This window comes from Salvelinus alpinus, chromosome 18 (genome assembly GCF_045679555.1).
Source record: "Salvelinus alpinus chromosome 18, SLU_Salpinus.1, whole genome shotgun sequence".
NCBI classification, from domain to species: Eukaryota; Metazoa; Chordata; class Actinopteri; order Salmoniformes; family Salmonidae; genus Salvelinus; species Salvelinus alpinus.
The window spans coordinates 12,885,613-12,913,080 of NC_092103.1; the positions used below are offsets into that span (position 1 = coordinate 12,885,613).

General features: G+C 41.0%; 1 protein-coding gene across 3 annotated transcripts in view; it reads right to left on the reverse strand.

Annotated features, from left to right (window-relative positions):
* Window positions 1-20,555, reverse strand: part of amacr (alpha-methylacyl-CoA racemase) — a 79,209-nt gene extending 58,654 nt beyond the window's left edge. The window contains exons 1-4 of one of the 3 annotated variants that reach the window (XM_071350224.1): window positions 20,451-20,555; window positions 19,746-20,003; window positions 16,897-17,040; window positions 2,255-2,415 (exon numbers count right to left, since the gene is read on the reverse strand). In XM_071350224.1, coding sequence (XP_071206325.1) covers window positions 2,255-2,415; window positions 16,897-17,040; window positions 19,746-19,992 — 552 coding nt within the window. In that variant the 5' untranslated portion in view covers window positions 19,993-20,003; window positions 20,451-20,555. Of the gene's footprint in view, window positions 1-2,254; window positions 2,416-16,896; window positions 17,041-19,745; window positions 20,023-20,273 lie in introns of all 3 variants that reach the window. The other 2 variants (XM_071350225.1, XM_071350223.1) reach the window with 2 other exon arrangements.
* Window positions 20,556-27,468: the final 6,913 nt, after the last annotated feature.

The following is a 27,468-nucleotide window of genomic DNA, read 5'->3' on the forward strand; positions in this document are numbered from 1 at the left end:
CCGGGAAAAGTGTCGCTTTTTTCCTTTTGACGTCACGCGGACAGTAGTGCTCTTTGATTGGCTTTGCCGGCCACCGACAGGCAGACGATTCTACGTTTAGAAATGTCTGGTTCGTCAGTACTAGGTCGGTACACAGCAAGTGGTGTCTTTTGTTCTAGCAAGAGAAGGAATTACCTCCTACTGTGCTAAGTACCTATCGGCAGTCAGTCTGACCCCTCACAGCTGTGTTCATGTTTGCCTGGTTTTGATTCCCTGTGGCGATAGGTTAAGGGAATCTTCTGAGATGGTTGTCATTGAACAAAATGTCAGGGATAATTGCCTTGCAGACCAGCAATAACGATGTGATTGTCATGGCCCCTCACTGAGGCAGTTATCAGCATATTACATGTACTTCTTACTGATAAAGCATCAAGCATCTACATCACAGGCATGAATAGGAAGTAGCCGGCTGCTTGTATACAATTTATATACCTACAGATGCTGTCTACATAAAATATAATTATGTCTTTGTTGGTTTACAGAATGCATTTTAATAGCTACAATATGATTTTTCCTGTAACGTAAACAGTCTAATTCTTTGGAGGGGTACATTTGGAGATCTCCTTAATACACAGTAATAGCCTTAAAATTGGGGTCACTAACTTTAGAAAAGATATGGAAAAGTACCAACAATCCCTGGAGGAAAAAGAAAAGTACAAGCCTTAGGCAAAATGTAATGTTTACAGCGATCATGGAGGGGACGTTAATATATTCATTGAAAGTGGGGCTTCAGGCATCATGGCGTCTAGGGATCTAATAAAAATATGACACAGTGAGATGCGGCAAAAGTCAATAAAACCACATCTAGTGCTTGACTTGTACTGAAATAGGTGCTGGTACCGTTTATGTACTGAACAAAAATATAAGCGCAACATGCAAAGTGTTGGTACACGTTTCGTGAGCTGAAATTAAATATATATGTTCCATATGCACAAAAAGATTATTTCTCTCAAATTTGGTGCACAAATTTGTTTACATCCCTGTTAGTATTTCTCCTTTGCCAAGATAATCCATCCACAGCATATTAAGAAGCTGATTAAACATATCATTACACAGGTGCACCTTATGCTGGGGACTATAAAAGGCTACTCTAAAATGTGTAGTTTTGTCACACAACACCACAGATGTCTCAAGTTGAGGGAGCTTGCAATTGGCATGCTGACTGCAGACATGTCCACCAGAGCTGTTGCCAGACAACTGAACGTTAATTTCTCTACCAAACGCGGTTTTAGAGAATTGTGCAGTACGCCCAACCGGCCTCACAATCACAACCTCCACATCCGGCTTCTTCACCTGCGGGTTCGTCTGAGACCAGCCACCCTGACAGCTGATGGAATTATGAGTATTTGTCTGTAATAAAGCTCTTTTATGAAGAAAAAAAAAGTCTGATTTGCTTGGTTCCCAAGTTGGTGGGTCTATGTTCTCTATGTTCTCCCATGCCCACCCATGGCTGAGGCCCTCCCCAGTCATGTGAAATCCATAGATAAGGGCCTAATGAAATTATTTCAATTGACTCCTTTCCTTATGAACTGTAACTCAGTAAAATTGTTGAAGTTGTTGCGTTTATATTTTTGTTCAGTATATTTAGGTGCAGGAACTCCTTCATACTATTCTATACGAGGTGCAGGTACTCAGTTCCGGTGAGCTCCTACCTAAGTCAAGTACTGAGCACATCTTACATCCCACCTAATCTCCATACTGGACATGAATGGCATTTAAAATTCACATGCTACTGTACATGAGAATGCTTAAAAATATCACAGATACAGTATTCTTTACTTTTTTCAGTTGTGATTGTGGTACTGGGTTAGTTTAGTGATGGAATTGATCTGGGATTTTACAATGTGTAGTGGGACTGTACTGAGCTAACCACAAGACATGCTGATTGTGTTGTGATTTCTGTGTCTGAGCAGTGTTCAGGTTAAAGGGGTAGGAAAGAAAAAAAACTGTTTGGAAAGTTCTGCTGTTGTTGAGTGCCCTCGTTCAATGTCACAGCGTTATTAACTGTTAAATATACATTATATCCTACGGCATTCTTCAGGCAAAAATCTGTATGCTGCAATGTACAAGCCTTTAGAGGATATGGAGGTGTACAGAAAACAGTACTGTAGGTGTTGTTGATGCCTGGCAGCGTACTGAGAACAGCACTGTGGGTGTAATTGTCGCCTTTGAATCTGCTCAGATCTCAACTGAGCTGATGTGATCTCGTACTCACCATGCTGGTGTCAACGACCTGCCCTATTCCCGACCTGGTCCTCTCCAGCAGGGCCAGGACCACCCCGAGGGCACAGGTCAGACCCCCGCCTGCAAAGTCTGCCAACAGGTTCAGAGGAGCGTAGGGCTTCTCATGGCTCCGGCCCAGCATGGACAACAAGCCTGACACAGGAAGAGAGGAATACATGGAGTGAGAGAAGCAGAGATGGAGGAGGATACATCATCCTTTCTTAATGTCTGTATGGACCATGGTACAAACATAAACAAAGTAAATGATCTAAAACAAATCTAGTCTAAATGATAAGTCCTTACAGTGGCTTGCGAAAGTATTCACCCCCTTGGCATTTTTCCTACTTTGTTGCTTTACAACCTGGAATTAAAATAGATTTTTGGGGGGGGTTTGTATCAGTTGATTTACACAACATGCCTACCACTTTGAAGATGCAAAAAATGTTTTATTGTGAAACAAACAAGAAATAAGACAACAACAAAAGAGAACTTGAGCGTGCATAACTATTCACTCCCCCAAAGTCAATACTTTGTAGAGCCACCTTTTGCAGCAATTACAGCTGCAAGTCTCTTGGGGTATGTCTCTATAAGCTTGGTACATCTAGCCACACAGATTTTGTCCATTCTCCAAGGCAAAACTGCTCCAGCTCCTTCAAGTTGGATGGGTTCTGCTGGTGGACATCAATCTTTAAGTCACACCACAGATTCTCAATTGGATTGAGGTCTGGGCTTTGACTAGGCCATTCCAAGATATTAAAATGTTTCCCCTTAAACCACTCAAGTGTTTCTTTAGCTGTATGCTTAAGGTCATTGTCCTGCTGGAAGGTGAACCTCCGTCCCAGTCTCAAATCTCTGGAAAACTGAAACAGGTTTCCCTCAAATATTTCCCTGTATTTGGCACCATCCATCATTCGTGAAATTCTGACCAGTTTCCCAGTTCCTGACGATGAAAAACATCCCCACAGCATGATGCTGCCACCAACATGCTTACCTGTGGGGATGGTGTTCTCGGGGTGATCAGAGGTGTTGGGTTTGTGCCATACATAGTGTTTTCCTTGATGGCCAAAAAGGTCAATTTTAGTCTCATCTGACCAGAGTACATTCTTCCATATGTTTGGGAAGTCTCCCACATGCTTTTTGGCAAACACCAAATGTGTTTGCTTATTTTGTTCTTTAAGCAATGGCTTTTTTTCTGGCCACTCTTCCGTAAAGGCCAGCTCTGTGGAATGTACGGCTTAAAGTGGTCCTATGGACAGATACTTCAATCTCCACTGCGGAGCTTTGCAGTTCCTTCGGGGTTATCTTTGGTCTCTTTGATGCCTCTCTGATTAATGCCCTCCTTGCCTGGTCTGTAAGTTTTGGTGGGCGGCCCTCTTGGCAGGTTTGTTGTGGTGCCATATTCTTTCCATTATTTAATAATGGATTTAAATGGTGCTCCGTGGGATGTTCAAAGTTTCTTATATTTTCTTATAACCAAACCCTGAAATGTACTTCTCCACAACTTTGTCCCTGGCCTGTTTGGAGAGCTCCTTGGTCTTCATGGTGCCCCTTACTTAGTGGTGTTGCAGACTCTGAGGCCTTTCAGTACAGGTGTATATATACTGAGATCATGTGACACTTAGATTGCACACAGGTGGACTTTGTTTAACTAATTATGTGACTTCTGAAGGTAATTGGTTGCACCATATCTTATTTAGGGGCTTCATAGCAAAGGGGGTCAATACATATGCACGCACAACTTCCGTTTTAATTTTAATTTTATAAGAATTTAATTTTTTTCATTTCACTTCACCAATTTGGACTATTTTGTGTATGTCAATTACATGGAATCCAAATAAAAATCCATCCAAATTACAGGTTGGAATGCAACAATATAGGAAAAGGCACTGTATATGCACACACACTGTCAAGAGTATGTGAACACCCCTTCAAATTAGTGGATTTGGCTATTTCAGCGACACCTGTTGCTGACAGGTGTATAAAAATCGGGCACACCCCCATGCAATCTCCATAGACAAACACTGGCAGTAGAATGGCCCATACTGAATAGCTCAGTGACTTTCAACGTGGCACCGTCATAGGATGCCACCTTTCCAACAAGTCAGTTTGTCAAATTTCTGCTCTGCTAGAGCTGCCCCGGTCAACTGTAAGTGCTGTTATTGTGAAGTGTAAACGTCTAGGAGCAACAACGGCTCAGCCGCGAAGTGGAAGGCCACACAAGTGCACAGAACGGGACTGCCAAATCGTCTATCCTCGGTTGAGACACTCAATACCGAGTTCCAAACTGCCTCTGGAAGCAACATCCGCACAAAAACTGTTAGATCGGGAGCTTCATGAAATTGGTTTCCATGGCCGAGCAGCTGCACACAAGCCTAAAATCACCATGCGCAATGCAAGCGCTGGCTGGGGTGGTGTAAAGCTTGTCGCCATTGGACTCTGGAGCAGTGGAAACGTTCTCTGGAGTAACGAATTACGCTTCACCATCTGGCAGTCCGACGGACAAACCTGGGTTTGGCGGATGCCAGGAGAACGCTAACTTCCCAAATGCATAGTGCCAACTGTAAAGTTTGGTGGAGGAGGAAAAATGGTCTGGGGCTGTTTTTCATGGTTCGGGTTAGGCCCCTTAGATCTAGTGAGGCAAATCTTATCGCTACAACATACAATGACATTCTAGATGATTCCACGCTTCCAAATCTGAGACAACAGTTTGGAGAAGGCCCTTTCCTGTTTCAGCATGACAATGTCCTTGTGCACAAAGCAAAGTCCATACAGAAATGGTTTGTTGAGATCGGTGTGGAAGAACTTGACTGGCCTACACAGAGCTCTGATCTCAACCCCATCGAACACCTTTGGGATGAATTGGAACGCCGACTGCGAGCCATGCCTAATCGCTCAACAGTGCCCGACCTCACTAATGCTCGAGGCTGAATGGAAGCAAGTCCCCGCAGCAATGTTCCAACATCTAGCAGAGAGCCTTCCCAGAAGAGTAGAGGCTATTATAGCTGCAAAGGGGTGACCAACTCCATATTAATGCCCTCATTTCTGAATGAGATGTTCGACCAGCAGGTGTCCACATACTTTTGGTCATGTAGTGTAATTAAAAACAAAAAACTACATTTTAAGTGAGAAGTAGGCATTTGTCTGAAGCTGAAAAAGGAAATTCACATGAACACCACAAGTCCTACTCCATCTATGCTGTACCAAGGTTTTCCAGCACACTGCTTTGACCTACTACAGTAGCTATGTTGGTCTATGTTGGTCTATTGTACACAATGTGTATGTAGGTTGCTTAGGATTCAATCCTTCTCAAACAGTGAAATCTAAAATCACTTGAAGTTGGGATGTCCCTCCTACCATTTAATTTGCTCTTCCGACTGTCCATCTATTCATGGCTGAACCCTACGCCATAGCCACTGACAATGCACATGCATGCAATCCTTACATTGTAGGGCAGCTGGAAAAAGCGGTTTCTTCACTATAGCACATTTGGAGATGGACTTAGCCATTAAATCTAAAATAATGAATAGATTTTAAACAAAAAACACTGTCATAGATGGACAGGATTAATATGAGATGAAAGGTGATTTCAGGAAGCCAAGCTAGAGCTCTATGAGATGTTCACAGCGCTGAACATCCCACAGAGGTCTCTCTTGATGTTTTGATCAAGAGAGACCTTTAGAAGATATGCACATTTTCAAATATGTATTTTAGGCCACATTATACAATGGGTGTGTCTAATCCTGAATGCGGGTTGGTTAAAATTGCATTCCAGCTGGTGTCTATTCCACAAGTTACCACTGGCAAAATCTATGATGTTTAAAATGCCTATTTACGCTGTTCCATCTGACTGCGCAATCGTCTCATCAGCCCAGCCAGGCAATTTACAAACTTGACCTCCACTACAAAAAGCATCTTGACATTATCGCCCATTTCTTTTAGACTAATATTTTGTTTTCAACAGCAGAGATTTGTATAAACCTTGCTGTCTGTCTCTCCGACATTTGCAACATTGTTTCAATATTCAAAAATTCGATCTCCAGCTGTCCCATAGTAATGAACGTGTCGGGAGTTGGGACAGGAAGCAGCGTTTCTCAGCCAGTCGAAATCATGAATCAGCTGGCATTATTTTTATGGATATATACAAAGAAATGTCAATTGAAAAAGAGGTAAAACGAAACAAAAGTGCAGGTAGTTTGCAGTCTTTCCAGCTTCGGTTTGAAGTGATTGTGTTACACGGAACCTAAACCGGCTGCGCGCGTGCGCTATTGTGCATAAATGTATTTTGCCCCCCCACACCAAACGCGATCACGACACGCAGGTTAAAATATCAAAACAAACTCTGAACCAATGACATTAATTTGGGGACAGGTCGAAAAGCATTAAACATGTATGGCAATTTAGCTAGTTAACTTGCACTTGCTAGCTAACATTAATTTGTCCTATTTAGCTAGATTGCTGTTGCTAGCTAATTTGTCCTGGGATATAAACATTGAGTTGTTATTTTACCTGAAATGCACAAGGGCCTCTACTCCGACAATTAATCCACACATAAAACGGCCAACCGAATCGTTTCTAGTCATCTCTCCTCCTTCCAGGCTTTTTCACCTTTGAACTTATATGGTGATCGCATCTAAACTTTCATTGTATTACCACGACAACCGGCAACAAAGTTAGTCTTTCAATCACCCACGTGGGTATAACCAATGAGGAGATGGCACGTGGGTACCTGCTATAAACCAATGAGGAGATGGGAGAGGCAGGACTTTCAGCGCGATCTGCGTCAGAAATAGGAATGACTTCTATTTTAGCCCTTGGCAACGCAAACGCTCGTTGGCGCGCGCAAGCAGTGTGGGTGCAATAATTGAATAACATGGATTCTTTTTTTTTTTTTTATTGTGCGACGCTCGCACACGCGATGTGTCCGGTCTGGTCAGCATGTTAGCTGTGTTGTTGGCTAGCTCCTCTGAACAAGGTCCTGACGAGAGAGCACATTTTCTATGCCAGGTAGAATCACACCTCATTAGCTCATTGTTATGGATGTGTCCAAATAAATGTCACTAGAAAAAGAGCTTAAAACAAATGCAAATGCAGCTACTGTTGTTATTCATTCTGCACTGTTTGACGTGACTGTAAGGTAGCAGTAGTTGGCTAGCTAGCAAGCAAGGGATAAGAACGTTGCCAACCAGTATGGCAATGTAACATTTAGAACGAACGACTGGGTCTCTAGCAAACGACCAGCCGGTTTGGGTAGCAACCCTAGATTTGTGTCAGGACTATATCTTGTGGAAGGATGAAATAGTAGGATGGAAGGATGAAATAGTATGAATAAATTCATAAAAATACAAATTAAATGAAAATATGTCAATCATTATTTGAATATGTTGGTAACCCGATGTATAAAAGTGATAATGCCCTCGAAGCCGGTGTTAGGATATATTGCCAAGGTTTGCCGGCCCTCGACTTCGTATCGGGCCTAACAACACCTGTGAAAATATATTTTCCAAACACTGGCTTCTCTGGCATTTTCATTTAAATAGAATTCTGCTGTAGAATTTTCAACATTGAGGTAATTTTCAAAACAGACATAACTTGTAATTTGTTCTTTGTTTTTGAGCTAACTTAGTTTTAAAAGAGCACAACCTCTTCTATAATATAGTGTCCCATAGTTCATTTGGTAGAGCATGGCACTTGCAATACCAGGGTTGTGTGTTTGATTCCCCAGTATGAAAAAAGTATGAAAATGTATGCACTCACTACAAGTCGCTCTGGATAAGAGTGTCTGCTAAATAATAAAAAATGTAAATATGACACCACATTTATGTCAATAGGAATTACACTAATTTAGTCTTCCATTGTGTAAAAACACTCACTATCAAAAAACAAGTAACACTCAACACAACAAAAAAAACTAGATTATTTTAAAATGTTGTAAATTTGACTAAATTACTCATTCAAAAAGTATAATTATATTATACTTAAAAATATTGTTTACTTCTGTAACAATGTAAAAATGCAAACAACTTACTTAATTACTGACTATTGTCCCTCCCCATGGGGAAATTTTGTTGCAGTATCATGTACACTTTTAAAGTAGAATCTAAATACAGTAGAAAACAAATTTACAATACAACATTCATAACAGTTACATACCAATAAATAAAAGAGACTAGCCTGCTGGCCTTACTGGGTCAATAGGAACATTAGCCCGAGCTGTTTAGGAGGGATATCACACCTGGCACAAATTATTGTCTAGTTCTGTTTTTCCTGCTGGGGGTGCCCTACACCTGCACCCAGATGGGAGTAGTTCAAAGTTCAGGTACAGGGGATGGCTTGGGTCTAAATAATTGTGAGCCTTGCTGAGAACCTGACCTTAAAGACCTCATCCAAGCCTGTCTGCTTGACTCCAAGTACCTCGCCTGCTGTGGTGATAATCCGTCTCCGCATATTTTTCTGGCTGACAGTGGCATTGCCAAAGCAACAAGCAATACAAACATTTTAAACCTGTAAAATTGAGAGTATTAGTAGGCACAATTGACTCAACACAGAAGTTTACATAGTCTGAAACATCTGTGAGTTCGTTAAGATCAGAGCTGCTGTCCTCAAATACCTCTCACATAGTACATTCAAAACACCCTTGGAGACGAGTGATACTATTGTCGTTCCAGATGAGGACAGTTATAACTATAGGTTTCTCCAGGAGCCGACAGTCGGTTGGCCGAAGGTAGACAACATTGTGGTCTGATGTCCCCAGTGTAGGTCTGGTGGTGGCAGAGAAAGCATTTGGTATTGTCCCATAGCACAAATTCCGAGTCTTATTTTTCCTGGTGTGACATTTCACATACTGTTGGTACGTAAGTAGGACCTTGTGCAAAGTGCAGTTGTTAAAATCCCCTAAAATGTATTTTGGGTGTGTCGGGGAGATGGATTCCAGTTTCTGTGACAGATTATAAATAATCTCTGATGCCTTTGCTGTATTAGCTTTCGGTTGAATGTACACAGTACAATGTCGGGGGTACAGAGTCGCTCTCTTACCAGGATCGATCTACATCACTGGTCCCTGACAAGCAGGCGGATGCCACCGCCGTGATGTTTCCCTGTCACGGTCAGATCACAGTCCGCTCTGACCAGTGTGAAGCCGGCCGGCTCCCCTTCCCTGTCCGGGACTCTGTCATCCAGCCAAGTCTCAGTAAACGGCAGCAAACAGGCATCCCACTATTCACGTTAAAAGTACAGATTCGCGGACAGCTCATCGGCTTTTGCCCTCGCTGACTGGGCATTGATCAGTAAGGTGGTGGTTAAGGGAAGTTAGTTCATTTTTTTTTTAAGTCTGTCTGATTCCCCCACGTTCTACACATTTGCATTTGTAATCCACTCGCAGACAATCAGGGATTAAATATGCCACTGGGATATCCAATGCGTTCATGTTTGAGTTGAATTGAAGTAGAAACTCTCTGCTGAATATTGGATTCTGCTGCCAGCAGGGTTTTCCTAATTTAGTCCTTTTGTAGCAGGTATGTATATGATCAGTCCAACACCACTGTAAAGCCATTGTTCCTCTCCATGTTCCTCTCCACTCTCCTCTTCCTCCCGGCTTTCTGCTGTTGATCCCCGACTCCCCACATCACTTCCCTCATTTTCACTGACCGAGAGGAACAGACTAAGAGGGAGAGAGGGGAGCGGAGCAACAAATAGGCTACAGTTGTGGTCAAGAACATCATCTCTCCTTCTCACACGTCTCTCTCTTCCTTCCTCCTTTTTCTCAACCATACACATCCTCTCTTCCAAATAATCACCTCTTAGGGCAGCGGTTCCCAAACTTGGGGTTTCGACCCCATGTGGGGTCACCTGATATGAAAATGGTGTCGTGGGAGAATTTCCAAAATGCACCTGTGCAAGGACATGTTCGAATCCTTATTACCAGATACAACCTCTTCCATAGTGAATAGTCGTGGCCGCGACGGCACCGTTATTTTTAGTAATTAAGTGATGACAACAGACACGCAAATATGAAAACAGGTTGCTAGAAAGTTAATTTTGTGATAGACACAGATTATTGGAAGGAAAACAATGACGATCGCAATCGCAATATAAAGAAAGGCTATTGATGGCGGTAGGGGTTCTAAAGGGTAATTAATACAAATATGTTTGAATTAGCTTGAGTTCAATACTGCCCTACCAAGCAAAAAGGCAATAACTATTCATAGGGTGGAACTGAGAAAAAGGTTTTCAAAGTTTTTTTAAATTGTCCAGCCAAATTAATTCTAGGGAGATCATTGGAGATTTTTTTAATTTCACCTTTATTTAACCAGGTAGGCTAGTTGAGAACAAGTTCTCATTTACAACTGCGACCTGGCCAAGGTAAAGCAAAGCAGTGCGACACAAAACAGAGTTACACATGGAATAAACAAACATACAGTCAATAACACAATAGAGAAAACGTCTATATACAGTGTGTGCAAATGAGGTAGTGATCTGCTGTCTTACAATGGGTTAATGTTTTATTCATGTTGACCCTGACCTCCGACATGACCTTTGACCCTTAAACGACAGTTACTGCCTTCTTCCTTGACATGATATGTTATAAATTGCAGGGTAATACCAAAGCAAAGCCATTTTCATTTGTTAGTTTAATATACTTCTCATGTATGCTATTAATAACAGTGTAATTACTGGCAGTGTAACAGAGTTGAAACTGCATCCTTTGTGTGTGTCTTCCACTAAGATACCACTTGCATTTACATGGAGACGTAGGTTCTGTGTCAGTCACATTACTGTGTTAAATAACTAGTCCATGTCTTGTTATAAGAATAAATGTGAAAAGCTGCACAGCAATTGTTTGAAGTACATAAAATGATGACCCATCTTGTAATATATAATGATGTATTGGGACATAGGGTAATACTAATTATAAGAATTGAACATGATATTGCAAATTCAATTATTTGTATAGATTTTGTTTTAAAGACACTTACATAGACAATTTTGAATAAATAACAGCTTTAAGAATGAATTTTAAACATACAGCATTTACATGTGCATATTCATAAGAGGACACAAATGACATTTAGCTACAAATGATAAAATGCTGAATAGTTAAGTAACATTTACATTTTTAAGTAAATCTTCTTCAGTGCTCTTCCATATCACTCCTCATCCTCAGCAATGCTGTTCACAGCCAAGGCATTCCAGAACTGCCTTTGATTTGCAGGCATCAAAGGACACATCTTGGTGATGATGTCCATCTTTTTGGACTCATATAGCCCTATTGCATGAACGGACATTGACAGGAATAAAACCTAGTGGCACCTTTGGTCCGCATAGATACAATAATCATCTAGGCCACAGGGATTGGTGGAAGTCATTTTGGCAAAACAGTATTTTCCCACATTCATGTAATTATGGCAGCGAAACAGACACGTTGAGCACACATTTGGCATGCCAAAGCTTGTTGTACTAATTACATACGCCACCAACAAAGGTGATGGACTCAATTTTGGATTTTAACTTTCCTGACCGGAACAGTCCTTCAATACTGGAATATAAAAGAAAACCAGAAACCCTGAACATGTGAGTAGATATATTATTAATGAGGTAGCAATGCTGTGTGTGTGCTCAACCAGAAAACGAGAATGCGTGGCTTTTGACAATTCAGTAGCGCTATGGGGTGCACGTCCAACTGACTGTCAGCAATAACCTCAACCAAACGTTTTCTGTAGTTGCGGATCAGACCTGCACAACGGTCAGGAGGAATTTTGGACCATTCCTCTTTACAAAACTGTTTCAGCTCCACAATATTCTTTGGATGTCTGGTGTGAACTGCTCGAGGTCATGCCACAGCATCTCAATCGGGTTGAGGTCAGGACTGACTGGGCCACTCCAGAAGGTGTATTTTCTTCAGTTGAAGTCATCCTGTTGTTGATTTACTTCTGTGTTTTCAGTCGTTGTCCTGTTGCCTCATCCAACTTCTGTTGAGCTTCAATTGGAGGACAGATAGCCTTACATTCTCCTGCAAAAGGTCTTGATAAACTTGGGAATTCATTTTTCCATCGATGATAGCAAGCGGTCCAGGCCCTGAGGCAGCCCCAAACCATGATGCTCCCTCCACTATACTTTAAGTTGGGATGAGGTTGATGTTGGTGTGCTGTGCCTTTTTATCTCCACACATAGTTGTGTGCTCCTTCCAAACAACTCAACTGTAGTTTCATCTGTCCATAGAATATTTTGCCAGTAACGCTGTGGAACTTCCAGGTGCTCTTTTGCAAACTTCAGATGTGCAGCAATGTGTTTTTTGGACAGCGGTGGCTTCTTCCATGGTGTCCTCCCATGAACACCATTCTTGTTCAGTGTTTTACGTATCGTGGACTCGTCAGAGATACTAGCAAGTACCAGAGATTTCTGTAAGTCTTTAGATGACACTCTAGGATTCTTCTTAACCTCATTGAGCATTCTGCGCTGTGCTCTTGCAGTCATCTTTGCACAACGGCCACTCCTAGGGAAAGTAGCAACAGTGTCTATAAAATGGAGAAAGTTCAGCAATTTGTCTTACCGTGGACTGATGAACATCAAGGCTTTTAGAGATACTTTTGTAATCCTTTCCAGCTTTATACAAGTCAACAATTCTTAATCTTAGGTCTTCTGAGCTCTTTTGTTCGAGGCATGGTTCACATCAGGCAATGCTTCTCGCGAATAGCAAACTCACATTTTGTGAGGTGTTTTTTTTTTTTTTTTTTTTTTTTTTAGGGCAAGGCAGCTCTAACCAACATCTCCATTCTCATCTCATTGATTGGACTCCAGGTTAGCTGACTCCTGACTCCAATTAGCTTTTGGAGAAGTCATTCGCCTAGAGGTTCACATACTTTCCCCAACCTACACTGTGAATGTTTAAAATGATGTATTCAATGCAGACAAGAAAAATACAATAATTTGTGTGTTATTAGTTTAAGCACAATGTGTTCCGATTTTTGTGACTTAGATGAGATCAAATTTCATGACCAATTTATGCAAAAATCCAGGTAATTCCAAAGGGTTCACATACTTTTCTTGCCACTGTGCAGTACCAGTCAAAAAACTGTGGACACTTATTCATTCCATGGTTTTTCTTTATTTTTTTAACTATTTTCTACATTGTAGAATAACCAAAACTATGAAGTAACATATGGAATAATGTAGTAACCAAAATATTGTTCAACAAACCTAAATATATTTTATATTTGAGATTATTTAAAAGTAGCTTTGATGACAGCTTTGCACACTCTTGGCATTCTCTCAACCAGCTTCATAAGATAGTCACCTGGAATGCATTTCAATTAACAGGTGTCCCTGGTTAAAAGTGAATTTGTGGAATTTATTTTCTTGTTAATGAGTTTGAGTCAATCAGTTGTGTTGTGACAAGGTAGGGGTGGTATACAGAAGATAGCCCTATTTGGTAAAAGACCAAGTCCATATTATGGCAAGAAAAGCTCAAATAAGCAGGGTAACGACAGTCCATTTAAGACATGAAGGTCAGTCAATACGGAACATTTCAAGATCTTTGAAAGTTTCTTCAAGTGCAGTCGTAAAAACCATTAAGCGCTATGATGAAACTTGCTCTCATAAGGACTGCCACAGGATAGGAAGACCCAGAGTTCTCTGCTGCAGAGGATAAGTTCATTAGAGTTACCAGCCTCAGAAATCTATAATTAACTGCACATCAGACTGCAGCCCACATAAATGCTTCACAGAGTTCAAGTAACAGACACATCTCAATATCAACTGTTCAGAGGCGACTGCGTGAATCAAGCCGTCATGGTCAAATTGCTGCAAGGAAACCACTAATAAAGGACACCAATAATAAGAAGAGACTTGCTTGTGTTTCTTGGCCCAAGCAATGGATATTAGACCAGTGGAAAACTGTCCTTTGGTCTGATGAGTCCAAATTTGAGATTTTTGGTTCCAACCACGTGTCTTTGTGAGATGCAGAGTAGGTGAACGGATGTCCTCCGCATGTGTGGTTCCCACCATGAATCATGGAGGAGGCGGTGTGATGGTGCTTTGCTGGTGACATATTTAGAATTCAAGGCACACTTAACCAGCATGGCTACAACAGCATTCTGCAGCAATAAGCCATCCCATTTTGCTTGCGCTTAGTGGGACTATAATTAGTTTTTCAACACACCTCCAGGCTATGTAAGGGCTATTTGACCAAGAAGGAGAGTGATGGAGTGCTGCATCAGATGACCTGGCCTCCACAAATCACCCGACCTCAATCCAATTGAGATGGTTTGGGATGAGTTGGACCGCAGAGTGAAGGAAAAGCAGCCAAGTGCTCAGCATATGTGGGGAATCCTTCAAGACTGTTGGAAAAGCATTCCAGGTGAAGCTGGTTGAGAGAATGCCAAGAGTGTGCAAAGCTGTCATCAAGGCAAAGGGTGGCTACTTTGAAGAATCTGAAATATATTTTGATTTGTTTAACACTTTTTTGGTTACTACATGATTCCATGTGTGTAATTTCATAGTTTATGTCTTCACTACTATTCTACAATGTAGAAAATAGTACAAATAAAGAAAACCCCTTAAATGAGTAGGTGTCCAAACTTTTGACTGGTACTGTACTTCCATTCATTTTGATACCGGGGAACTTCAGACGAGTCTTGTGAGGTTTGTGGGCGTCCTAGAGCAAAACACCACAGTGTTCGAGAGAGTCTCATCTTTCAATAGAGTGGTCATAATAGGCCAAAACGTTCAGACGTTTTCATGAGAAGACCAATTTTTGAGATGTCTCATGGTCTGACAAGCACTCCTCTAGCTTTGCCACCTTTCACTGCAGATGCAGATGCAGAAGGGCGATATCGGCGGATGAGGTGGATTGAGATGCAGCCCATGCAAAGAATCTCTATCTTAGACTGATGGGGATTTTTTTATTATGTTAATTCGATTTCTGCGGGGACGTGACCATTGTTGGCTAAGGGTTAACCTCTCTAGGCTAGGGGGCGGTATTTTCACGTCCGGATGAAAAGCGTGCCCAAAGTAAACTGCCTGCTACTCAGGCCCAGAAGCTAGGATATGCATATTATTAGTAGATTTGGATAGAAAACACTCTGAAGTTTCTAAAACTGTTTGAATGATGTCTGTGAGTATAACAGAACTTATTTGGCAGGTCGAAACCCCGAGGACAAACCAACCAGGAAAAAACATTTTGAGGTCACTCTTTTCAATGGGTTTTCAATGGGAATCTAGATTGCTTGCAGTTCCTATCGCTTCCACTGGATGTCAACAATCTTTAGAAATTGGTTGATGTTTTTCCTTTGAGAAATGAAGAAGTAAGGCAGTTCAGAACGAGGGTCGAGTGAAGTGTACTGTTGTGGTTGGGGCGCGTGACCAGAAAGCTCGCTCCACTTTGTTTTTATCCGCTATTGAAAGCAGTTTATCCCGTCTTAAATTTTATCGATTATTTACGTTCACAAATACCTAAAGCTGTTTGAAATGTTTGGACAAAGATTACAGATAACTTATATATTTTGTAGTCCTGTTGCGCGAGTTGGAACCGGTGTTTTTCTGGATCAAACGCGCCAAATAAATGGACATTTTGGAGATATAACGACGGAATTAAATCGGACAAAAGGACCATTTGTGATGTTTATGGAACATATTGGAGTGCCAACAAAAGAAGATCTTCAAAGGTAAGGCATGAATTATATCGTTATTTCTGAGTTTTGTGTCATGCCTGGCGGGATGAAATATGATTGTCTGTGTTTGTTTGATGGGGTGCTATCCTCAGATAATAGTATGGTTTTCTTTCGCCGTAAAGCCTTTTTGAAATCTGACACAGCGGCTGGATTAACAAGAAGTTTATCTTTAATCCTATGTATAACACTTGTATCTTTCATCAATGTTTATGATGAGTATTTCTGTAATTTGATTTGGCCCTCTGCAATTTCACCGGATGTTATTTGAGACAATGCATTACTGAACATAACGTGCCAATTTAAACTGAGGTTTTTGGACATAAAGAGGGACTTTATTGAACAAAAACATTTATTGTGTAACATGGAGTCCTGGGAGTGCCAACAGATGAAGATCAAATGTTAGTGATTCATTTAATTGCTATTTCTGACTTTTGTGAGCCCTCTCCTTGGCTGGAAAATGTCTGTATGTTTTTTGTGGCTAGGCGCCATCCTAACATAATCGCATGGTGTGCTTTCGCCGTAAAGCCTTTTTGAAATCGGACACTGTGGTTGGATTAACAAGAAGTTTATCTTTAAAATTATGTATAATACTTGTATGTTTGAGGAATTTTAATTATGAGATTTCTGTTGTTTGAATTTGGCACCCTGCAATTTCACTGGCTGTTGTCGAGGTGGGACGCTTGCATCCCACAAATCTCAGAGAGGTTAAAGGGAACTTCATGTAATATAACATGGTTTTAAAATGCAATAGGGGTGCACAATTTATATTTACAATATCAAAAGGGACGCAAAAATGGCACTCTACTCGTGCAGCCACAGAGATGGTTGCCATCGAGACCATTCATTAATTGTAGTGCTATCAGTCCTAAGTAAAATGCCATTGAATAGTGTGTATTTCTATATCTGATTTTCAACTGAAGCTGTTCCACATCTTATGTCCTGGATGGACGTAGAGTCAAGTTGTTTCTACCTGACATGGCGAGGTAGTTGATGTCGTGACCAGCAGCCTTGGCATAGGCTCCACTCTGGCCGTAGCCAGTGAGGCGTGCGTAGATCAGACGAGGGTTCTCCTTCAGTAGCTCCTCTGGACCCAGACCCAGCTTCTCCATAACTCCTACACAGAAACACACAGTTAAAGGAGAGGAACGGACTTTACATACCTTCAAATTAGGAATAAAAGTACAGAGGCCTAACAAAGTGTACCATTAGCCAGGCACAGCTTATTCAAAACCAAACACTTAAACCACATCCACAGAAACAGAAGACAATGCACCACAAAGCCATGTAGTTGAGGTTGGTCCAGGGACACTGTCTGGCACGGTCTATTTCTTTCTATAGACCCTGCACTCATATGACCATCAGACACACCAACCACAGTGCAAACCCTGGGAAAAATGTTCTTTCAATACAGCCACCACTGAATAGAGGGAAAGTAAGCACAGCTCACGTGCAACAGAAATACTACCAAAAAAGATTTACAGAAACTTGTTACAAATGAATCACCAAACTATATTTTGAAAGAGGAAGCAAAGTACTTTAAGCATATGTTGTTTTCATTTCAGTCTCCTCCATCTCCACTAACTGAATATTTGTTCTGTTAAAAGTGTAAAATTAACAGCTGTACAGAAAGACTCATGTGAAGGACAAATTAGAGGAACTTCTTGACGCAATTAAAGCCTTTAAATCCGGGAAAACTCCAGGGCTGGATGGCATACCAGTTGAGGTATATCAAACCTTTTTGATGTACTCAGAGGTCCTTTATTAGGATGTTTTAGCCACTCTTATAAAAATGGTAGACTATCAGACACTAAGCAAGTTTTATTATTTTTATTATATGAGCAAAAAAGATTCAATTTTATTTGGCAAGGCAAGCTTGACAAAATGACAATTATACTGAACAAAAATAAAAAACGCAACAAGTGTTGGTCCCATGTTTCATGAGTTCAAATAAAAGATCGCCGAAATTTTTAATACGCACAAAAATCTTATTTCTCTCAAATTATGTGCACATCCATGTTAGTGACCATTTCTCCTTTGCCAAGATAATCCATCCATCTGACAGGTGTGGCATATCAAGAAGCTGATTAAACAGCATGATCATTACACAGGTGCACCTTGTGCTGGGGACAATAGAAGGCCACTCTAAAAATGTACAGTTGTCTCACACAACACAATGCCACATATGTCTCAAGTTGAGGGAGCGTGTAATTGGCATGCTGACTGCATTAACGTCCAGAAGAGCAGTTGCCAGAAAATGTAACGTTTTTTTTCCACTACCAACGTTGTTTTAGAGAATTTCACAGTACGTCCAAGCGGCCTCAGAACCACAGACCATGTGTAACCACGCCAGCCCAGGCACTCCACATTCAGCTTCTTCACCTGCGGGATCATCTAAGACCAGCCACCTGGAATGCTGATGAAACCGTCTCAGGCAAGCTCATCTGCGTACTTGTCATCCTCACCTGGGTCTTGACCTAACTGCAGTTTGGCGTCGTAACCGACTTCAGTGGGCAAATGCTGAACTTCGATGGCTACTGGCACGCTGGAGAAGTGTGCTCTTCACGGATTAATCCCGGCTTCAACTGTACCGGGCAGATGACAGACAGTGTGTATGGCATCGTGTGAGCGAGTGGTCAACGTTGTGAACAGAGTGCCCCATGGTGGTGGTGAGGTTATGGTATGGGCAGGCATAAGCTATGGACAACAAACACAATTGCATTTTATCAATGGCAATTTGAATGCACAGATACTGTGCCGAGATCCTGAGGCCCAATGTCATGCCATTCACCTGCCGCCATCACTTCATGTTTCAGCATTATAATGCACGGCCCATGTCACAAGAATCTGTACACAATTCCTGGAAACTGAAAATGTCCCAGTTCTTCCATGGCCTGTATGTGTCTTCTGCATTTAACCTGAGCAAAGAGCTTAGCCTTTTTTACACCAAAGGAGGAGAGAAACTCACATTGTAACCCAGCACAGCAGTAGAACAGATGAGAGCAATTGATTTCACTCTGGTTTTAATTGCCGTGTTTAGTAATGGCTGCTTCGACCCATTTAATAGGGAAAACAGTGGACTACATTTGTTTTTGGACAACTATGATTCATAAAGAAAATGGAGGCTTCTTCATGAAAATAAAGACCTAAGAGTGTTCCCTTGATTAGCAAGGAGGAGTCTCCTTTTATGAATTGATGGTGCAATTTCTGATACTATACATTGGAATGTATCCCAAGTGCACAAGATGTCCCTCTGAATCCAGTATGAAATTATTCCATTTTGATTTCTGAACTGAAAATAAAATGCACTGGTCTACGCATTGCTGTCTATGGATAAACCAATGATGCGTCAAAGGCTTATAGTTCCATCACACGTTTCCCTTTGACGTGTGTTCTGAGCAGAATACATGTGGGAACAATCAAACTGTGTACGGGAATCTCTTCCTTATTTACGACTTGGCCAACACCACCTGGTGCATACAAATGCATTTTCTTACACTGTATAGTACATCCACTCCCAATCAGGCCGTGGTGGACATGTAATGATGCTCTCTTCATTTAGTAAATGGTTGATACAGTACACGCATGCTCACATGTGCACACATATTATGGATGCAGGAGTTACTGCTGGACCTTCAAAAGTAAGTTTGAATTACAAACCTTTAACCCTGACTCTCATCTCTTATCACCTGTCAATAATTGACCATGTTTCTATCGAATAAAGTGGCATTCAATAACCCCATATATCTAGTCTTTAAGGGGGCATTTTCACAATTCAGTAACTGAAGTATTCAAAGATATCCAAATGTGAACATATCTGACCTTTGCGGAAGGGCTCAAGGACGACATCTGATTGAATGCAGAGTCTTTTCAGCACAGCTACTCCCTCTGGGCTCTTCAGGTTGATCGCCACCGAGCGCTTGCCTCGAGCCTGCGTGTCCATTGCCATTGCAACCTTGGTCCGGTCCACTCGGATCACCTTGGCGCCAAAGTCAGCCAGAATCATGCCGCAAAAGGGCGCTGGGGCCAGGCCCGCAAGCTCGATGACACGCACACCAGCAAGCGCCATGAATGGAACCACTGTTGAAAAATGGGTGTTCTGATGTATTTTATGTGATGTAATGAACATGTTATTCAGTGTGACCGTGTGCAGTTAGCCTATCATAACAATTAAATCATATGAACACCTTTATTAACTATATATATTAATTACATTGTGTTACATGCTACTGTGCAGTCAATATAGCTTGATAAAATACATTGTGTTACATGCTACTGTGCAGTCAATATAGCTTGATAAAATGTTTTGTACAATATAAATCTATTCAATGACTGCCGCGGGCAACTTACATGAATATGGGTCATAGTTCATTTGGCAGGGTTGTTTCCATCACTATCTAGGCTACGTTCTCTTTTGGCATGCTATGTAGATAAATAGCGAATACGCAGTACATGTGCCAATGTCTAAAGTATTCAATTATAGTGTTTGGGCATAACTCTATTTCATAGAAACTCAGAAACACCTACCTTTGCTGGACAACAACAAAACTCAACAAAATATTTCTGACTACGGGTACTTCCTGATGACGTCCAACTCCTGGTGGTGCATGGGAATTGACGTCTTTAAAGAATCACTAAGCGTGGAGAACTCGTATTAGACAGTCATTGGTGGAGAATAGAAGGCATAGCATTAGCGTATTTTTGTAGGTACTAACGGATGCCATAGTCTGATTAATCAAACTGTAATACCCAATTAATTGGTATACAACATGAAACGAATGCTTGCAAAATCGTGTAAATGTTCCTTACAAGCCAGAACGTTGAATACAATTACATTTTAACTTACTTTACCGGTATGATGTGCGGTTTGTCCTTCAGCTGACATTTGGGACAAAATATCCACAAGAATGTATTGTTTATCCAAAGAGGAAGAGGCGAAGCGAGAGGTTATACTCCGCCAAAAATCTGTCCAAGAAATGGAGGTCAATGAGTGTCGAATTTGGTCAACAACATGTTTTATTGCTCATTTGCTATGTGGGACTTATTTAATCGAATAGACGTTTTGTAATAATTAGGTTATTACAAATCCATAAGTGGACGAAATTGGCATTTCGGCAACTTTGGAAGAAAAAAAAAACTTTATATTAGAGTTGTTCCTGTTGTCATAGAGATAGATAGAGGACTCATCGTGGATACATTTTAGCACCGGCATTGCCATTGAGGCAGGGCTGACAACTTTTCAAGAAAGCTTGGAGTGAGAGTTGCTCTATGAATTTAATTTCCCCCTGGCACAACCCCTAGACAGGGGATCTGGGGGTCTTCCCCAGTAAAATGTTACTGTTTTAAAGCTAATTTCCTGCCATTCTATGTATTTTGGCATGGCTTAGGCCTATTACCAGGGTGGAAAATAAAAAACACAGGTCAGGCGTATTCAGCATGCTTTGAACAATAAATCAACAGTCAAAATGTGAAAACTTTGTTACTTTGGGGGATGAAATTTTAAGTATGCTAATATTTTTTTACATATTTTTTAGGTGGTTTGACACTTTTTTCAGACAGTAATTACATGAGATGGGGAGACAGACAAATGGAAGAAACAGTGGGAAGGTTGGAAGTAGGGACTGATCTCTGTTCTCAGGTGGAAAGCTGAAGTGTTACTACTAAACCTGGCTCTGCACAGGAAATACTACTATTAATGGTTGATGGCAGTGGGTAACCAAATCATAGATTGCAATTTCCTTGTCCATAGACTGCTTACAAGGTAAGGACACAAACATTTAAAATTTTGTCATTTGAAATAGGGCTGGAAGAAAATCCTGCTTGCTCTCCAGGAGGGTTGGCCACCCCTGATCAATGTTTCCCAAGTGCTTGGTGTTTGAAAATGTTCTTGTTATAACAATACTTTCTCAAAATCACCCAGCCTTCAAGAATAATCGAATGAATATCAATATTCAGGTGGTTTATGCCTACTAGTTGAAGATCCTTGCCATCATCTTACTCTACATAGACAAAATATGATGTGTTTATGAGTTGTGAGTCCTCCTACCATCTCTGCCTAGCTTGTGCACAATACTAAAATGTCAAAAATTATATTTGAGGCCTGGAGAATTTGATATCCAATGCTTATTTGTATGAGTTATTTCAAACTGTCCATGGGTGGCTTCAACAATACATAGCCTCATTTAATTAATTTTCAAAGACACAAATAGGCATTTCAGATTTAAAATATGTGATTACACTGGCAAAGTTGTGAAGAAGTGGAATAATAGAAGTGTGGGGAATAACAGTAGTGTTCTTGGTAATAAGCACAGTAATTACCCTATATTTTAGCCCATTGTTAAGAATGAGAATTGTTCCACTGATCAGGCTAAATAAAGTAAATAGATAATAAAATCTCCTGAAGACAAGTTGACATACATTTTCCCCTACACCATAACCAAATGATTTTAATATTTATCTTCCCCGCTCCCCCGCCCTGGCGCTCAAAGGCGCAAGGCTCCCCAGCATTACACACTCCTGCCACCATCATTACGCACACCTGCCTTCCCCCTGTCATGCGCATCAGCGATTATTGGACTCACCTGGACTCAATCACCTCTGTCATTATCTCCGCTATATCTGTCTGGTTCCCCGCTCTGTTCCCTACTTCAGCATTGATTGTCATATGTCCTTGTATACTCGTGTGCTGACACTGTTCCTGTCTTGTTTCATGTCTGTTCCTGATTAAATGTTTGACTCCCCGTACATGCTTCTCATCTCCGGCATCGGTCCTTACACCCCTCTAGAATCAAACGTACACTTTTGTGTTCACAATCTGTTTGACAAAATTATTTTTGCAGTTACTCGTCAGGTTACCCTACCAAACTCCCCTGCTAAAACATACTGTAGGTCTGTCTGTTGCCTTTTGATTGTCACAGCCTAAATGCCAATCACCAAACGAGGGGACTAATGCAAGTGTGGATTAAATCGACTGTAGTACATGCTGTCAAAAGGCTGCATTCTGCAATAGGAACAGGAGTAACACCAACCTCATTTTGTTGGCAACATTGTACATAATACAGTGCTACCATGCTGCACTTTTTACAGTTTTATAAACTCAGCAGAGAGTTCTCTCTCTCCATTCAGCTACACTCTAATCTTGAGGGGTGTTTCTTTAAAACGTCATATGCTTCAATGTATCGCGGTTCACAGTGCTGTGGCAGGACAGGACAATGATAGACGTTTCCGCTCGTGATGTTAAATTGCAAGTTCAGATGCTCCGATTTCAAAACGATTTGGAGCACAGTTGAAAATTTAACGTACTGACTATACAATTCGAAAAATAAAAGCAGTATTTTTCAATGCGTGAGATATAAGAGGTGTGGCGTGTGAGCGTCAGAAGAGAATCAAATGTCTCATGGCCAATGCATGAGAGTTGGCAGCTCTGTTGCGGGCTTCCACCATTTTAAAGTAGTCAACTGGGTGAGGATTCCTATGAGTTGGTAGCAATCAGTCAATGAAGAAGAAGAAAATTGACTGCTTTAAAATGGAGATGTTGCTCCCTAAGCTGTCACAGATGCTATAATTGAGCCCCACAGTGGACACATCATAATACCCATAAAACCTAGCGGTCAAACAAAGAAATGGATCCAATCCTTTTTCCAACATTCATGTTATTCATTCTGGATTTGAGAAACACTTCAAATAAGGCCTGTGTTTGTGTAGGCTTACCCTGGGGTTACGTTTTGATAACCGTGTAAATCTCTCTTGGACAAAGTGACTTTTATCAATATATTCAGCTCTATTTACTCTCAGATTCGAACATGCTAATTAACAACAAAGTAGACTTCATGCAAGACTACAAATCCATGCAAGTTCCAGCCATCTCTAGCTGACACCTTTGCTGTCAACTAGCTAGCTACCTTGATCCAAAACGAAAGATACACTGAGTATACCAAACATTAGGAACACCTTCCCCACCCTAGCTTTCACCTGGATTCACCTGATCATTCTATGTCATGGAAAAAGCAGGTGTCTTAATATTTTATATACTCAGTGTATATTGAAAATGTTAATTTACTGATCCATATTTTGTTTAACTAATATTTGTCTTATTTATGCATTTGGTCTTGTCTTGTACAGAATAGTATCCTAGTAGCAGTCAGATATTTATAATGTGCAATGAATACTAGGCAATTTGTTTTGCAAAGAAGCTATATAGCTAGCTAGCTACCTACCTAGATGATGTTAGCGACATACCCTTATTTTACCAGATCCTATTTAGCCGGTGGAGGTCTTTATTTAATCTCTTATAATTTCTGCCAACTATATGAACAGGGTGAAATCTATTTCAATTCATGGTGTCAGAATGTACTGCTGTATTAAAGCAATTCAGAACTAGCTTGTTGACATGTTCTGTTGCAGATTCAAAGCCAGATTAAGCCATTGCAGAATGTATCCAAAATCATGAATGAACAAGCATATTTATTTGGCAAGAATGCACCTAGTCACCCATCAATCACATCAAACACAGGAACTACAACAATTACATATTATTATTTTTTATCGAAATATTAAATAATGCATAAATATGCCTTTTATACGTAACATATAAACATCTGAATTTAAGTAAACATTCATCAATGCCACAAACCTTGGACACCGAAGAGCACCATTTGAACCAGTATTGCTTTCCATGAGCGCACAGATTCTTCTGCTTTTCCATTTTAGGAATTAGACCAGCAAAAATAAGACAAAATGTAAAACAGCATATTGTGACTTTGGTTGGTGAGTTACAAATGGAGAAACTGGATGTGTAAGGTAGGCTTTATATAAAATACTAGGTCAACTCCAGCAGAAACACACTTAACAGACTCAAAACAAGAAAGCTGTGCCTAAAACACAGCTATATCAACACAATTCTTATCAATTTAAGAGAGGAACCTAAAGGCACATACTGTACCAACCAATACTACTCACCCTACAGACAGGTGCCTTGGCTGCTTTGGCTGCAGTCTTCGGGTGTACAGCTGCTCCCATCTTCCTAGAACCCACCACAATGGCATCAGTCAACAAGTTCAAGTTCAACTTGAGAGTGAGCATGCGTTATATATCCACAATGGATCAAATTAATGGTGGAAAACCGATTTTAACCATTTCCGTGTTTGACTGCTAGGTTTTGTGACTCATACAGTGGTAGACTATGGCACAGATACAAAGATGAGTCCTCTATCTATCTATATGTCCCATTGTTAACACGCGTATCTGCCCTCTAATTGGCTACAAGGGTCCCACCTGATCTGGCCTCCTCTCCCGCCTGTCCTTCCATCTTTGAGGACATGTATTTTAATTGTTAGAGAGGTCACTCAACTACTTTGTCAATATAATAGACAGTATTTGTTTTGCCCGACTTTTTAGAGAGCCGGTAGGTGGCCTATATGGTTCTGCAGGGATTTAGTACTGGTGGTTTCTTTCCTACCTTCTTTCTGGCGGTTGCGAGAACTTGTGTGCACTGTGGACGCCAATCATAACGTTGAAAAAAAATCTAAATTCACTGTGTGTCTGCCTTGATATTCATAAAATCCCACAGACCTCCTCTTGCGCAGTGAAACCCAGAAGTGACATTTACATTTACATTTACATTTAAGTCATTTAGCAGACGCTCTTATCCAGAGCGACTTACAAATTGGTGCATTCACCTTATGATATCCAGTGGAACAACCACTTTACAATAGTGCATCTAACTCTTTTAAGGGGGGGGGGGTTAGAAGGATTACTTTATCCTATCCTAGGTATTCCTTAAAGAGGTGGGGTTTCAGGTGTCTCCGGAAGGTGGTGATTGACTCCGCTGACCTGGCGTCGTGAGGGAGTTTGTTCCACCATTGGGGTGCCAACACCACTGCACCATCCTGGTGCTGTCCTTTCAGCACGACAGAGGGTGCTCCAATCCCTTAAAATCGAATCAAAATCTGTTGTCTATGCCTAATAGCCATACTCACTTATTGTTATTATTACAAATAGAAGAGTATCACTTTTCACAATGGTGCTTGCTTAAAAAAGTTAGACCAAAGCTGAATCAAACTCCCACAAGATCACATAAGGATCATTAGCATTTTACATAACAGAACCAAATATAATAATCATAGCATGGTATGCCTGTAACATTACTGTTACACCAAAAAGACCTCTAATGAGTTGTTGATTGTCCTCCATCCTCCCTTGATTCAGAATATACCATTTTCATTGTCATGGCCTGGCATGCTTGTTTCAATTGCTATTGCGCCACAACGGAGCGTGCCACTAGGCAGGAAATATGCTTTGATTGAAACAAAATACAAGAAATGTTAATAGTTTGTTAGAACCATGTGCTCAAATTCGTTCACAAAACTAATTCAAGAAGATCTGCATATTCCCATGACACTGATTGAGGTCAATCAAGTGATTGGAATGGAGATGTAGTTAGGAATTTTCACCAGTAAAACGTGAAGAATTATCATTCACGATTGCCAGTGAGGTTGAACTATTTTGAAATTAGATAGCCTACGCCTAACTTGGTGTTTTCAAGTATTAAGCATATAAATGTTTCTTTAGACAATATATGTGGGCATAGGCAGACGTTGCAATTGGAGAATGCATTTTATGCATATTCAAATCAAACTTTATTTGTCACATGCGCAGAATTAAACAGGTGTAGACCTTACCGTGAAATGCTTACTTACAAGCCCTTAACCAACAATGCAGTTCAAGAAGGACTTAAGAAAATATTTACCAAATAAACAAAAGTAACACAATAATTTAAAAAAGTAACACAATAAAATCACAGTAAAAAGGCCATATACAGGGGGTACCGGTACCGAGTCAATGTGCGGGAATACAGGTTAGTCGAGATCATTTGTACATGTAGGTAGGGGTGAAGTGACTGTATATAGATAATAAACAGTGAGTAGCAGCAGTGTAAAAACAAATGGGGGGGGTCAATGTAGATAGTCCGGGTGGCCATTTGATTAATTGTTCAGCAATCTTATGGCTTGGGGGTAGAATCTGTTAAGGAGCCTTTTGGTCCTAGACTTGGCACTCCGGTACCGCTTGCCGTGTGGTTGCAGAGAACAGTCTATGACTTGGGTGACTAGAGTCTTTGACCATTTTTGGGGCTTTCCTCTGACACCGCCTAGCATGGGTGGCAGGAAGCAGTGATGTACTGGGCCGTATGCACTGCCCTCTGTAGCGCCTTACGGTCAGATGCCGAACAGTTATCATACCAGGCGGTTATGTAACCGGTCAGGATGCTCTCGATGGTGCAGCTGTAAAACCTTTTGAGCATCTGGGGACCCATGCCAAATCCTGAGGGGGAAAAGGTGTTGTCGTGCCCTCTTTGCGACTGTCTTGGTGTGTTTGGACCGTGATAGTTTGTTGGTGATATGGACACCAAGTAACTTGAAACTCTCGACCCGCTCCACTACAGCCCTGTCAATGTTAATGGGGGCCTGTTCGGCCCGCCTTTTCCTGAAGTCTGCGATCAGCTCCTTTGTCTTGCTCACATTGAGGGAGAGGTTGTTGTCCTGGCACC